The 14,822-nt window shown below is 47.2% G+C and overlaps 2 protein-coding genes across 2 annotated transcripts; both read left to right on the top strand.

Annotated features, from left to right (window-relative positions):
* The first annotated feature begins 225 nt into the window (after nt 1–225).
* On the top strand, nt 226–3,939 carry LOC149347408 (4-vinylphenol methyltransferase 2-like). The gene is made up of 3 exons (XM_089585569.1): nt 226–822; nt 2,805–2,970; nt 3,770–3,939. Exons 1-3 carry the CDS (start codon nt 268–270, stop codon nt 3,928–3,930), a joined length of 882 nt encoding a protein of 293 aa, XP_089441695.1. The 5' UTR covers nt 226–267; the 3' UTR covers nt 3,931–3,939.
* Nucleotides 3,940–7,642: 3,703 nt separating this feature from the next.
* LOC149347407 (uncharacterized) lies at nt 7,643–14,082 on the top strand. The gene is made up of 3 exons (XM_089585568.1): nt 7,643–7,882; nt 9,222–9,455; nt 13,840–14,082. The coding sequence occupies exons 1-3, from the start codon at nt 7,646–7,648 to the stop codon at nt 13,846–13,848; spliced, it is 480 nt and encodes a 159-aa protein (XP_089441694.1). The 5' UTR covers nt 7,643–7,645; the 3' UTR covers nt 13,849–14,082.
* The last annotated feature ends 740 nt before the right edge of the window (nt 14,083–14,822 follow it).

Here is a 14,822-nt window from a genome sequence, read left to right as displayed (position 1 = left end):
CCATACGTTTCCGCGACCTTGCTGAAACAGCAGCACGTTCATGGCCGACACTGATAATAAAAGTCAACCCCGCACCCTTTAGGTCCGCAACCTTGGCGTGATAACACACGCTGTATACTCGCCGCACAGACGTGCCCTCTGGAGTGTCGCTTTGATAGCGACATCTCACTCGTCTCACGTTCGCGTGTTGCGTGCTCTTACGGCAGCAGCACGAGTCTACTCCTGTGCGCTGGCAGTCACTGACCAGCTGTCCCGACAGTATACCAGATGGGGTCATATGCGAAGTCTCAAACATCGGCCAGTAAAACAGATGGAAAAGGCACCTCCCTAAAGTCTGAAGCCTACGCCCATTTCCAGCAGTACTCGGAGAGAGAAAACCTGAATGCCTTGTCAAAAGTCAAGTTCAGGAGTGCTCCGAGGTCAGACCGGCAACACTTGGATGTCGGGTGTGGTCCGGGTGCATTCACGAAGAACCACCTCCTTGAGCGCTGTTCCCCTTGCTCGAGACTCCTGGCCGTGGACAAGTCACCGTCCATGATCGACGTGGCACGGAAAACGTCGCAACATCACAGAATCTATTATGACGTCTTCGATATTGAAGCAGGGGACGTGGAGAGTTTCGTTAACAAGTACGGACGTTTCAGTCGCGTGTACTCGTTCCTCTGTTTCCATTACCTCAAGAGCCAGAAAGCAGGGTACGCCAACGTACGCCGCTTGCTGGCGGACGGCGGTGAGTGTCTTGTCGTCGGCTGCTTAGACAGCGCGTTCTTCAATACGTGGCTTGAAATCTACAAGACACCGAAATGGAGTCGTTTCATCCCGGTGAGTGGCACATTTTTCCTCTTTATCCTGAAAACCCTTCTATTTTCATTTTTCCAGGAAAAAAAAAGCCGCCGCGGTGGCTCAGTCGTTATGGTTCTCGACTGCTGACCTGAAAGACGGGGGTTCGATCCCGGCCGCGGCGGTTGAATTTCTTTGGAGGAGAAATTCTAGAGGCCCGTGTACTGTGCGATGTCAGTGCACGTTAAAGAACCCCAGGTGGTCGAAATTTCCGGAGCCCGCCACTACGGCGTCTTTCATAGCCTTAGTCGCTTTGAGACGTTAAAACCCCATAAACCAAACCAAACGTTTTGAATTAGTAAATGGGAATAGCATGCAGTGGTTTTGCTAAAACATCCTAGCATGACTCGATGCTGAGGCCAGTTTCTCAATATGCTTCTGCGTGGAAGGCGGCTTGTGTGGGAGCCTTGGCTTAGTAAGTGTAGCTCGCGCGCTGCCCGAAGTCCAGTGAGAGTTCCCAAAAAGTGTTTAACCACTGCCTCCGTGGCGGGAGAGGTACAGAAGAGACAGGTCAATGTAAGATTCTCAGACCTGGATGATGAGGCCATCCTGACAGCTGAAATCAGCACAGCTCGGTGCTGCCCTCTTTTAGCCTCTAATTAGCACTAAAACTGATTAACACTTATTGCATGCGCTTCACGAATTTAAACGTCACTGTCAACCTCGGTTTTAAGGCGGAAGCCTTTAATGCCTCATCGTTGTAAGCAGGAGCTGTCGACAAGAAATGTCACGCTTTTCAATTAGTCGTGAAGTCATAGTGCGCGAATTTCAAACAGGGCCAATTGTACTTTGGCTAGTAACCATGCAACCATTTAAATGGATCGTATAGTGATGCTCCAAGTAAGTGGGACTGAGTTTAGTTAATTGCTTAATTAACCAACCCTCCATTACGCCACCTCTGTTTCCATTCCAGTTTCTTACAATCTTCCACTTTTACAGAAAGAAAGCTGGAAACCCGCAACACTAAGCAGCATACGAACCTAAATTCGCAGAACACTGTTTGCGAAATACGCAGTGCAAACGGCACATGGCTTGTTGGCACTTCCGTGGGACTCACGCTTGTGCACAACTTCAGCGCAGAGCTTGCGTAAGATCCGAGCATTGTGCGGGCATTCTAAAATTGGTTCAAGAAATTTTAGGCTGCGCTCCACTTGCTGCTCATTTCTTTTAGGGGAATGTAGTGCAAAGGGAGTCGCTTAGCTGACTTTTACAGCATGAAGTTGCTTTAGGGACATTATCCGGAGTGACAGTCAGTGTGATCAGTCCCTTTGTGAGAAGGATTAGGCAAGAAGCCTCTTGCGTTTACTGTCAGTGTACATACCGTTCGCCTAACGCAAAAACCCGACAACAGCCTTAGTAGTTACCAAGCTTCGATCCTATGACAGGTTCTCGCAGAATTAACCACGTCTAACCATAGCTTAACCGGCCGCACTTCTTATTTCTATATCAAGCAGTGGTGATGTACCAATGAATAGCAGGACGAATTAAATGAATTCCACTTCATCATTACAAAACAGCAAACACGTTCGTCAGTTAACTTTGTCGAATAAGCTAATTTGTAAATGAATCATAATATTTCGAGTTCTCGCTGCCTTTGCTAGATTTCTAATATTAATGTGGTTTATTGTCCCGAGGCAATGAACACCGTGCAAAAAAAACCATTGCAACTTTTAAGCGACTATCGCATTCATGTCCTACTCAGCGTCTACCTATGCTTTAGTATAACTCTGCCGCTATATTTTGACAGTAGGACTTGGTATGCGCCGACGAAAATGACACAGTGTCCTACAAGATGCTGCATATTCGACGGGACATTAGTATAGTGCATTCTTGGATACCTGTAATGGTACTGCTAACCTGGTATTTCTTACTAACGCATGGAAAAAAGTTGTGTGACGTGTTCTAAGCATGATGAGAGACAGCTGCTTTCAGAGCCCTCGGCAAGCAAGTATTCTGTTTTTCAGGACCCAAGAAGAATTTTTTCGGACATGTACAACTTCCACTGCAACAAATCTCCAAGCGAGCTTGAACATCAAGTGCGAAGTGCAGTTGCGCAGGCTGGACTCAACTGTCTTGATTGCCAAGTCTATCGAAGCGACTGGGAGTTCAGCGACATCGAAACAGCCGTAGGTAAGCTACCACGTGTTATGCCATTCAAGACCGGGCCGAAACGCTGTAAACATTTCTACTGGCTGCTAAAAAAAATATACATTTATCACACAAGCACAGCACTTGACAACCAAATCATCACGTCTCTTCTCAATAAAGGTTTTCGTCAAAACAGTGAATACTAGAAATACGAAGCTTTTTTCTCAGCGTAGATTTTGAGGTGAGCTGTTGCGTTTGACTCGCTCGGCACGCACATACGTGGTATGGGGCATGTAATGCCCCATACCAGGGGCCTTTGAGGTATCAAATAAAAAAAAATACGTAATCTATAATTAGCCTCTGATATAACAAGCTTCTGAACTAAGACACTGAATGGAGGTTGTTTAACTGTAACTGAAAGATAATATATTGTAATAAAAGCTCTCATAATGATCCTCTTTCCAAAGTGAATAGCACATATCAGTGTGGTCCACACCAGCGCCGACTGATTTAGACCGTCTTACTTAGAAGACTTAGAAAGCCTTAGACAATGTGCTCTGGGTGAGAATTTTTTTCGCAAAGACGCCTTCCATTATAGGCGCCTGTAGTCTATGGTTGGAAGGGTATGTATCGATGGGAAAGGGGACAATTCAAGCCTTTAATAGGAGGTATACTCTTTCGGTTCAATGTTTCAAAAAATCGATATAACTCAAAGGAAGAACTCATTTAACAAACCTCATAATTATTTCATCTCAACTTCGCAATATTATTGGTATTTAATTCCTCCAAGCCATTTGATGTCGCCACCACTAACATTCATATCTCTCCGTCATCATTCCAGAGTTCATCTGCCTGATCTTCGAGTTTGAAGTTCTCATCCCACGAAAGGATCGCGCGGAATTCAGGAAAGTGTGGAGAGATGCCCTGACGATAAAGGGGACCAAGACGCCGGCAGGCGTCGCCCTGCCGACCACCTTTTACGCCGTTCACGCCAGTCGATAGTCACTTCAGTTCAACACGACGTCGTCCGAAATAAAATTTGTCATGCTATTCTGTAGCGAAAAAATTCAAGAAGTACTTAGGCCTGTATTCCTTTCATGATCATCTCACCGATGAGACATCGTACTGCTTCCTCTGCGTTTTAGCGCGAAAGTTTTACCTCACTATTGAAGCTGAAAAATCCGAGGTATGCGTGAAGCGTCGACCTTTGGCGCAGCGCCAGCGGCCGAGATCTTGCGCAGCTGTTCCGTCAACTCGCGGAACCGGCATGCCCCCCCCCCCCCCCCCCCCCTCCCTTCCATTCGACTCCTTGCGCGCGGCTGACAATAAGATCTTGCATTGTGGTCGCGTTTGAGGCGGTGTTGCCTCAGGTGCTTTAGCACAATTTTAAAAATGTGCCCTCAATAAGTGTTGCTTCCAACATATAATTGGACAAAATTGCAGTTTCAAGACTTTTCATGTCTCTTGCTTTATTCGCATAGTCAAACATGAATATGCTTATTTCGTTAACTGCAACGATTGGGTAGTGGACTAACACAGGCAAAACCCATTTTTACCAATTGCTGTATTTGTTGAAGTTTTATCCTGCTGTAGTCGTTCGCAAGGAGGGTCAGAATCCTCGTAGTTTTTGTTCTCTTCTTCGGTTTTCGGTAGTCGGTTGTGTGGCCTGTAATGCCTGTACGAATCTTTCCTAGATTATTTATCTGAATAAACCTGGAGAACGAGAAACCCTAAATAAAGAAATAAAGAAAGAAGCACGTCGCAAAGTAAGCGAAGCAAGAAGTCTATTGTTACTCAGGACCATTTGTTTTCGTGGATGTTCTCCACCTGCTGTAGACTTCGTGGATGTTCTCCACCTGCTGTAGACTTGTCCAGAGACAAGAGCTTCAAGGACGCGGATTTTACACGAAGTGGGATTAATGGCGACTAGGGAGAAGGATTTCTGAAAGTGGCTGGACGACTACAATAAGAGAAGGAGCCTTCTTCGGTTCCTGCATGAAAATGCCTTACATGATTTCCTTTTGAGTACAGTGAACCCAATGGAAAACATTCGACAGAAGTCTGTCTGGACACAGACGGACACAGCGCTCGCCCGTAGTCACACCGTAAAGAAGGGGCCGAGCCGGTCCCGAAACGTCGTGTTTTTCCTGTATTTTACTTGGTTGGCGTCACTTACCTTCTCCTAACAGTGAACCCAATGTTACCTTCTCCTAACAGTGAGCCCAATGTTTGCCTTTATGGCAAGTGTGTGATTTTTTTAAAAAAGAGCAACACAGCGATTATATACAACGCACAGAAGAATAAGTACAAAGCGCTGAAGGGTACTGTAGTCTTTCGTTGTTTTTTTTTTAAGAATTGAATGGATACGACATTGTAAAAAAAAACGAGGCTTGGTGGCACTTTTCGCACGAAACAACAGCTTAAGGTGATTGAAATTTTATCGGTGGAAGAAAGACCTGATGTTTTAGCCCACCCAACAAGCAAGGCCTCTCTAAAGGGCACTTCCGGCATTAACGCGCATTGTCGCACATTTGGCTTCAAAAATGCGCAAATCGTGTAAAGCCGTACTGCATGGTCATTGAGGTATTAAGAGATCCTATACATTTGGTCAGGTGTTTAGGGGAATCCCCTAAGACGTAGTAGCCCCAAGGTGGTGGCGCTTGGGTGGATGTCAAAGAGTAATTACTCCCTTATCCTATACATTTGAGAGTAAAAACACCGGAACAGTACTGGGTGTTAACTCGGAGATTCTTTATGGCTTATAGGGGTTTAACGTCCCAAACCAACTCAGGCTATGAGGGACACCGTAGTGAAGGCTCCGCCAATTTCGACCACCTGGGGTTCTTTGGCGCGCACTGACATCGCACAGTACACGGGCCTCTAGAACTTCGCCTCGATTGAAATTCGACCGCCACTGTCAGGATCGAACCCGCGTCTTTCGGGTCAGCAGCCGAGTACTATCTTTTCGGGCCCCAAATTCAACACGAGCGGAGGAAGTCGCAATATATCTCTCGCTGCCGCCGATCCAAAATCGAGAACAGTTATCACAGACTCTCGCCGGGCCTGTGAACATTATCTTGCAGGCGAAATATCCCCTCTTGCCTCCCAAATTCTAAGACGCGCGCTCCCGCCGATCCAACTCGCACAAAAGTGATCTGGGCTCCTAGCCACCAGGGTCTACGAGGCAATGAGGCCGCTGATGCGGCCGCCCGAGCGCTCACACACCGGGCTCCTCATCCTAGCTCTCCTGGCTCAGAAGCTCATAAACCGCTTCTGCGGTTCCGCGAAATCCTAATTCATTATTGCGACAGCCACCGTCTCTACCCAGTACCTGCCAAGGGGCTGAGTAAGGCGGAGGAGCGAACTCTGCGGCGCCTGCAGGCAGGAACTCTTCTCTGTCCTGCCATAGCAAAACACTTCGATCCGAACACAGATGGGCGCTGCCCGCACTGTGGAGAGATCTGCGATATCTTTCACATGGTGTGGGCATGTACTCAGAATCCTCACCTTCCCCCTTCCCCCACCCCGACCCGAGAGGCATGGGAGACTGCCCTCCTCAACTGCTCCACACTGGAGTCTCAAAGGGCTCTAGTAAAGCGGGCGCGAGACGGGGCCTCTTCGTGCGGTGTCCCGGACTAAGGATACCGACCATGTAGCAGGGTTTTTTGACCTTCAAACTCTATTTGCATATTAAAGTTTTTCGCCACCACCACCACCACCGAGTACCATAACCATTCAGCCACCGCGGCGGCTGCTGAGATTCTTTAAGGCAGTCAGGTAGGACGAAAGAACTTAATCTCTATGATAATACCTTATGATAAAAATGCCGTGTTGCTGTGTTCTTTTCCACCCAGCAATGTCAAGAAACGCGTGCGCAAGTGGCGACAACTGATAACACAGGAAAAACGATGGGTAGACATAATGATGACATCGCGTACTGAAGCATTTAATAACACAGCACACACAACCATTCAATTGTTCTACTCATGGCAGTCTGATGAAAATTTTGGCCTCTGCTACAGCGGAAAGCTGGGAGAGGTTGGTTTAGTTTGGTTCATGGGGTTTAACGTCCCAAACCGGCTCAGGCTATGAGGAACGCCGTAGTGAAGGGCTCCGGAAATTTCGAACACCTGGGTTTCTTTAACGTGAACCGACATCGCACAGTACACGGGCCTGTAGAATTTCTCCTCCATCGAAATTCAACCGCCGCGGCCGGGATCGAACCCGCGTCTTTCGGGTCAGGAGCCGAGCACCATAACCACTGAGCCACCACGGCGGCGCTGGGAGAGTTTGGATTCATAAGTGCAAGACAACCGAGAGCACAGCCAGGAAAGCAAAACGAAACACAAATGCTGTACTGCAAGTGCTTCCTGTCTTTTATAGCATGTGTTACGCTTCCATAAATATTGATAGGGTTTTAATGGCCTTCAAACTATCTGGAGTTTGGATGGGTTCATAGATGCATTATATAAGTTCATTCGGTTGTTCCTTTTTTCAATCACAATACAAAGCCCTACCACAGTGTCCACTTTTGTGAATTTCATTGTTTATAAAGCACGAATATAAATGTATTTGGAGCTGGCGTTGATAAACCGAAACCGGAACTCCCCTCCTGTCTCGGCTTAGAAGGTTAACGAGCCCTGCGCCATGCGGTGGCGAGCCGAAGACGGCGAAGAAGAAGACGTGCGAAGGTGCGGCGGCGGCGGCGGGGGCGGCGATGGCGTTCCCGCACCTGCAGACGCGCAGGTGCCTGTCGTTCCTGGCCGAGGTGCTGTTCCTGGCCGGCGTCATCTGGCTGCTCCTGCTCACCGTCGCCTCGCTGCTGGGCGGCGGCCACAAGACCAGTGCGGCCGAGCACGCCGGCGGCCTGCTGGTCGGCCTGCTCTTCGTCCTGCCCGCCCCCTTGCTCTTCCTCATGGACGCCGTCTGCCGGAGGGCATCCAGAACACCGCAGGTCAGGACATCTTCTCCCGCTAGACAAGTGCACCAAGGTGGTGCAGACCGCCGTGTAGATGCTCTCTCACCGTTTGTTGGGTCACCAGGGATAATTAGGTATAGTTACTGCAAAGCGGGCAAAGCACAATGCCAGGTTTGACATCCCTCTAATGCGTACTTTTGGCCGTGAACAACCTGAAGTGCTGTAGTAAGCGAGTAGCTGGCACAGCTATCGATGATAAGGCTGTCAAAGATGGATGCTGGACGTCACTCAACGTTATATCATCGTGAACTCCGTGTAGCGATGATTTTGAGCACCTAGAGAGAGCGTCTCAACCGATTCAATATGGCGGTGGTCAGGAGGACTGGTTCTGTGGCGAGCCTAAGAAGAATTACACTTGTTTGCAAGGTACAAGACTGACAGGAGATTATTTGCCGACGGCGGCAATTACTTACGCGACCCGGAAAATCACTTGGTTGCTCGAGGATGTACAGGATTAAACGTTGTAGAAGGAAGAAATCGCTGGGTGATGTTTGAGAACTGCCGATGTGCGAGCGGCGCGGTAGACAGTCGACGTTCACAGAGAATTCAATCTCAATGATATCGATGAAGCCATTTGTACAGCGGGAGAGTGGCAGCACTCTAGAAGCGCGACTACCGCAAGTGGACTCATGATAATCGCTTTATCGTGAAATTTTGCCACTTTTTAAGCGAGGCTTGTTTACACTCCTTATAACTTTCTTTCCCTTTTACATTACGCCTTATGGCAAACATCTCGAATAAAAAAAAAAGCGCAACTTCGCGCGTTTAGCCCTAATGGTATATACGCAAGTCTCACCGATTGTGGCACTGCTGACGCACCACACAAGCAAGCTAGCAAAGTTTTCCAGTCACCGTCTCTTGAGCTTTAACTTCGGCATCTGTGCCTCTTGATGTTCATTCGGAGCCATGTATATTAGTAACCACACGCACCTACAAGTACCAGTACAGATTTTTCATCGTATGTACAGGCGGGAAGCCAGAAGAACGATGTCGCCTTTTCCCCGCACTGTTTGCTCGAAGCGACCGCGCCTTGCGTACTCAATGTTCTAAAAAGCAGTGGAGGGAAGTAATGAGATGAATATGAGGCCGCTGTGATACAATTCTCTAGACCTGATTCTATTCGTTTTCTACCACCCGCCTGTGCCAGTAACTTACAGCAGTGACGGCGACGGTGTGGGACAGTTACGAAGGGTGAGAAAATTTCAATGAACTGTAATTTTAACGAAGTAAGTGAGGTAGTAACGAAACGAAACGTCCCATAATACGAAGCCCAATCTCCCCTCTTTATTGCTTTCACACGCACCGGCCCCCGCAGGAGTTGCCGCTGTGGCCCACGGCGCGCCGCCACCGTCCGGCTCCGGTGCAGCGGGAGCCCAGCCCTCCGTCCAGTCCCGGGCTGGCCGAGGAAGGGCTGCCCTTCCCCACTGCCTCCCTGTGGTGGGGCGAGAGGCCGCCCACCTACGAGGAGGCCATCCGGATGCCCAAGTTCGAGGACATCCACTTGCCCAGGGTGCACCAGGTGACGCAGACAGGCACCGTCTACTACCAGGTGAGTGCATGGTGCAACCCGCTGGTCAAGGCCACTGCGGAAGTGGCGACTTCCGTCATGTTCAGCTTCCGGCACTACTCGATAAAGGAGCTTCTGAACAAGATTCAAAGTGGCCTCTGGTGGCAATGAATGTATTTAATTTTCTCGCTCTTTTCTAGCCTATAAGAGTTGAGTGAAAGTAGCCTCTTCGGCATGAAAACGCGGCAGTCCAGCGATTTAGGGCAACTCCAGAGGGCAGAGTCCAGTAAAAAAAAAAAACAGAATAGCGGACATATGTAAAAACCATGCCTTAAAATATATTCATACGCAGCGTTCAAGACAAATATAAGCCCGAAGATCAATAAAACTACTGCAAAGCTAATGTATCAAATAAATTATATGCATCAGAAAATAAGTATTTAAAAAGAGGAAGGAAAGTTACACAAGCCAAAAAAAAAAGAACACCCTGAAGCTCCTGCCTACACGTACTACATCCGACAAGAAATCTCTCATCTAGGAGTAAATCACAAAGGCCTTATTCAGCGGATTTCAGCAGTTGTCACTGAATCTTAGAAATGTACAATGGCCAGCTGGATACGCAGTCAATAGAATGTGAAGCAAAAAACTGAGAAGCGAAAGCACGCTTTATACACCAGCACGAGTCAAATGGCAATCAAAAACATAAAACGTTTTAGATAGTCGAATTCCGCGTCCAGTCGCTAGCTCACACATCTATCAGCCAACTTTCTCATTCTGTTTGCTTCCATAATCTCTATTGCCGTATTGCCTGCGTGCTTCTAAGGAATACGCGTTTCACGCAATAATGGTGTGGTCTTCTGTACATAGCATTCGACGTTCGTATTTAATCTACTTACTTTCTCTTGCGACCCCTCAGAGAGAATCAGTTTTGCACCTTTTAACAGCTATAGTTATAAGTCCATAATTAATAACGACTGCAGCGCCACCGCTAGCGCTTCGATGCTTCCGGCGATTGCTTGTTTACGAATTTCCGCGTTAGCAGCGAATATTCATAAAACGTTCTCTTCGTATTAGAGTCGGTTTGAAAAAAATGCTATTCGCGCACCCCTAATTTTATTAATTTTAGTAATTACAAAAATTAGATGCAGTTCTCCTTAATGGTCATTTAATGCTAATAGCCATTACTGCTACTCCCGCTTCCTTACACTAGCAGGGTCATGAAAAAATTCAGGGGGCACTTTGACTGTCTAAAGTGCCTAGAGGCGAGAGCGTTTTCCGCACCACTTTGCCTATGTGACACTGGTGACGTCACCACTGGATGACGTCGCAGAGAACTGGTGACGAAGTAACGACAAATTACTAATTAATGACTAGTTACTGATTGATGACTCAGCACTAATTGACTTCTAATTAATGACGCGTCAGCTTTGCCTTTAGAAGTGGAACGCGACAGCGTGTTGTAGCGCTGCCAGGGAGTCCACAGAACGCCACCACACGTTCGGCGCGATGCCTTGCCCTTTGAACGCAACGCTTTTTGAGGACAGGAAATGGAGCAGTAATTCTCTGTCATCTCGGTGGACACCTTAACCGCGCCGTACAGGAAGGGAGGAAGTGGAGTGAAAGAAGAAAGAGAAAGAGGGGCCGTAATGAAAATGGAAATTGTATTTGAGGAAAGGAGTAACTGTCTCACATCTCTCGGTGGACACCTATCCAAACGCGGACACATCTACCGACAAGGCTGCTAACGACAGTATGAGGCATTAAAGGCTTTCGCCTTAATATCGGCCGACGCCATTGGCTGAAAGGGGGCCCTCCTTTGACGGGGCAAAGCTGCTGCGTTCTTGAGCTGTATCCGACTGTAGTGAATCGCTACGGCGCACTTAGCTTATAGCCGTGATTGAAATTCACCTCGGCGTCTTTTCAAAGCCTCTGCAAGAACTAAGCAATATATTAGAAAGGGCGAGTAAAAAAAAGAATAAGACAGACGGAACAGGGACGAGAACTTCACCACGTGCTTCCTCCCGTCCCCCCCCCCCCCTCCACCCCCCCCCCCCCCCCCCCCCGGTGTCTCTTTCGTCCCGTTTCTGTGGCAGCTTCAGCTTGCGCCTGACTATTTCAAAGAGAGTTCGGCGGAAGTTGGGAGCTAACTGCGGTCTAAATTTAGCGGCCCCGCTTTGAGCACTAAATTGGCTCTCCTGTCCCGTTCGCTCCTTGCGCACTGTGGCGCGAAAGAATTCTGCCCTGCCCCGGCAGCAGGGCACCGAACTCGGCTCGCTTTTACTTTTTAGGTTTTTGTTGCATGCGAGGCGACAGAACTGACGAGGCAGCCAGGGCGTCACTCTGAGGAAATGTGATATAAAGCGTCGCACCTCCCGTAAACCAACACAATATATAGAGGAATCATCGGTATCCGGGCATCATCTAGCTGTTAAAGGGCAACTGCCGAGGTTTTAAAATTCTACGAGCTTAAGGATACTCTGAGCGGGAAGCCCTTGATGAACGCATTACTTTGATATAATGTAAGATTGCACTGTAAAAATCTATATCCGCAGATCACCCGACAGCAGTCTTGATTTTTTTTTCTATTTAGCGTTTCTGCCATTGTCAACAGCGTCACTCATTTGTTTTTTTATGGCAGTCTTAACTGTTCTGCTACTGATGGAAACTTTTTGAAAGAAATATTTTGCTACGTATCACAGGAATGGACCATTACCTTCATTATTTCCATAATAGTATTGTACAATTTTCTAGTTTTCAAACATTTTATCCGGGAATGTTGGACATGGGGGTCGAATTTGTCAAAGTTAGTGGAAAGGTAAAACATGCGAAGTCTTTTTCGGTTAGCATTTGAAATTATGGTGTTTTTTACTTATTTATTTGCATAATACTGCAGACCTCGTGTGGTCCAAGCAGGAAGGACAGATAACAAGGCATGTTAACAAACGCCATAAAGTTAGTACATAGACAAAAGGTTTCACACATGGCACAAATGAGCGAAACAAGTGAAAGGAAATATATTGCACGTCAATTTGCACGTATAATTCATTGCTAAGAGTCCTTTCAAAACTCTCACTTGAGACAATCTCTTCAGGCAGTGCATTCCACTCGCTTATTGTGCGCGGAAAGTATGAGTATTTAAACGAGTTTGTTTCCGTGAATTATGGTGTTAGGGCATGGGTATGGTGGCAGTAAACTCCGATGTAATGTAATCACCGATTGAAACCTCGACAGCTTTCTTGCTTCTCCACAGCCAACTGCAACAAGTGAGGGCTGCATGATGACGTCATATAGGGTGCCAGCACAATTCCAACGCAGAAGCATCCTTTTTAATGCAAAAAAAAGAGCAATGCCACTGAAGGCAAAGCCCCCGGAGCGTTGCTTGGCGCCATCCTACGACGCGTGCCAAGGCTTGGGCGAAAGCAGAAGAAATTTGAAATCTCCCTGCCCATGACGTCGTCACTGAGCTTCTTCGTTCAATTCTGATGCTGTGGTGCTGGTCTTTTATTTCACATATCCTAATGTGCGACGAGGCCGACAGTGGACACCAGGGTTTTTTTTTTCTTTCTTTTCTTTTACTTGTTCTTCGCAACATGACATACAGATTGTGAAAGTGGCCAAGAAGAAAGCCGCTTCGTTACGGCTTGAAAAAAATCTTGGTCCCCTTTGGCATCGATGGCGACGAAGCAACACATTTAGAGAAGCAAAAGCATGACAATTTCCAAATGACACCATGGGAAAATTTCAAAATACAATTAAACAAAAAGTTCCTCACAAATTCACTTATAATAAAGGAGCAGCAAAGCGTCGTGACAAAGTTCTGGTTATGAATATCGAGTGTGCTTGCTAATTGGAAAAATACAAGTAAATTAAAAAAAAACTCCATGAGGTCCCGAAACTTTAGCTCTGAAACGTTTATTTCTTTATTTCTTGTGTCGTGTCGTTGCGCTAAAAATCCTTTATTATGTCTGAAAACCAACTAGCTCAGCAGTTAACCCTCTTAAAGTTTATTTCTCTTTTCGTGTATTCTTTTAGTGCCCGCTGCAGGCTATTCTTGAGCATTTGAAAGCCATAATCGGTCGGCATTTTGGCACTTTCGAATGTTCAGTTCTTCTAGTATTATAGGCCACATCACCTAGTGATTCCAAGTGGGAAAATTCAAGCAATAGCATGTTATCTTTCTTAATGCTGAGCAAGTAATTGCGCAAGGGGTTTATATTTGTACATATTAGTATTTATTTGGAGTTCATATTTGTACATATTCTACTGGGAGGCGACTTCTGTATTATGGCACAAAGCACAGTTTGTACGGATGTGCACAGATGATAAGCATGATCAACTTTATGCGTTAGCAGAGGCGTTCACTTTGCATCGAAGCAAAGAGCAGTGAGTCTCGCCGTAATGACACGGAACACGTATTTCCTCGCAGGTCACGTGAGCGAGGGAAGCCAATAAGAGCCGCCGCCCTCGTCGCAGCTCTTCCAAATTGTGCAGCCACTTCAGAAGTGATGACCTGCGCGCGGCCACCCCCGAGCCGCCGCCCAGATCTGACTGCGCGCAGTGTCAATTCGAGAAGGCAACAGCTGCGCTTCGGCCAGACTCCTGCAGGACTTCTGCCCCGGCAGGAGGAGGTTAGGCGTAGCCGTTCTCGGCGTCAAGCCAACGTGGAGTGGTGAAGTTTATGTCAACAAAAAAGAAAAAATTGGCAACATGGTACTGGTTGAACGACCAGTACTGGTCGAAATTTCAATCACAACTATTTGAGCCGTTTAATCAAATTTGTAAACGTTATGGGAGAATGTTCCCCTGTTTTCGGACTAAATATATAGAGGTCTGTTACAAGCGAGATTCATCTTCATTTATACTGATCTCACGTCCTCCTTGAATTGTACTCTTGGCCAACCGCATGAAAATAGTAGCAATGCAAATGCGCGAAATATAGTCAAGTGTTACTTCTCTGAAACCAAGAAAGCACTGAAGGCAGAGGAGGTCATGGTTCCGAGGAAAACGCAAGAATAGTCTAAACTTGGATGGAGACATGAACCTCGCACTAGAGAAGGTATGACGCTGGTGAAACGCAACGGTGTGGTGCTGGTTTCCGGTGGCGTGAATGAAGTATAGTCCCTCTGATCGGTAGAGAGAGAGACGCTACTGTGCAGGGCACTGAATTGACTTCGGTCACGTGATATTCTTCGACAAGTGCTGGCATCGCACAGCAGGCGGGTGTATTGATATTTACTGACCCTATCTACGCCGCCGTATCACGAGAGTAACGCTTTGCAATGCGGGATATTCTGGCTGGCCTCCAAATCAGCGATCTCAACTTGGCGCCAGGAAACTACGAGTCTACTACAATTTTTCAAACGATGCATGCCAGTGCCTCTGATTCAGGCACGGCAAGCTTTAATTCAG

Source organism: Amblyomma mixtum, chromosome 4 (genome assembly GCF_055824585.1).
Source record: "Amblyomma mixtum isolate Tamu chromosome 4, ASM5582458v1, whole genome shotgun sequence".
NCBI classification, from domain to species: Eukaryota; Metazoa; Arthropoda; class Arachnida; order Ixodida; family Ixodidae; genus Amblyomma; species Amblyomma mixtum.
The sequence above is the reverse complement of the archived record's forward strand: the minus strand, read 5'-3'. Positions and strand labels throughout refer to the sequence as shown.

Bases quoted from the DNA above. Each gene is read 5' to 3' on its own strand.
- LOC149347408 (XM_089585569.1), top strand. From the start codon at position 268: ATGGGGTCATATGCGAAGTCTCAAACATCGGCCAGTAAAACAGATGGA. The intron at 823-2,804 runs GTGAGTGGCACA...TCTGTTTTTCAG, and splicing joins AATGGAGTCGTTTCATCCCG to GACCCAAGAAGAATTTTTTC. The intron at 2,971-3,769 runs GTAAGCTACCAC...TCATCATTCCAG, and splicing joins CGACATCGAAACAGCCGTAG to AGTTCATCTGCCTGATCTTC.
- LOC149347407 (XM_089585568.1), top strand. From the start codon at position 7,646: ATGGCGTTCCCGCACCTGCAGACGCGCAGGTGCCTGTCGTTCCTGGCC. The intron at 7,883-9,221 runs GTCAGGACATCT...CGGCCCCCGCAG, and splicing joins GGGCATCCAGAACACCGCAG to GAGTTGCCGCTGTGGCCCAC.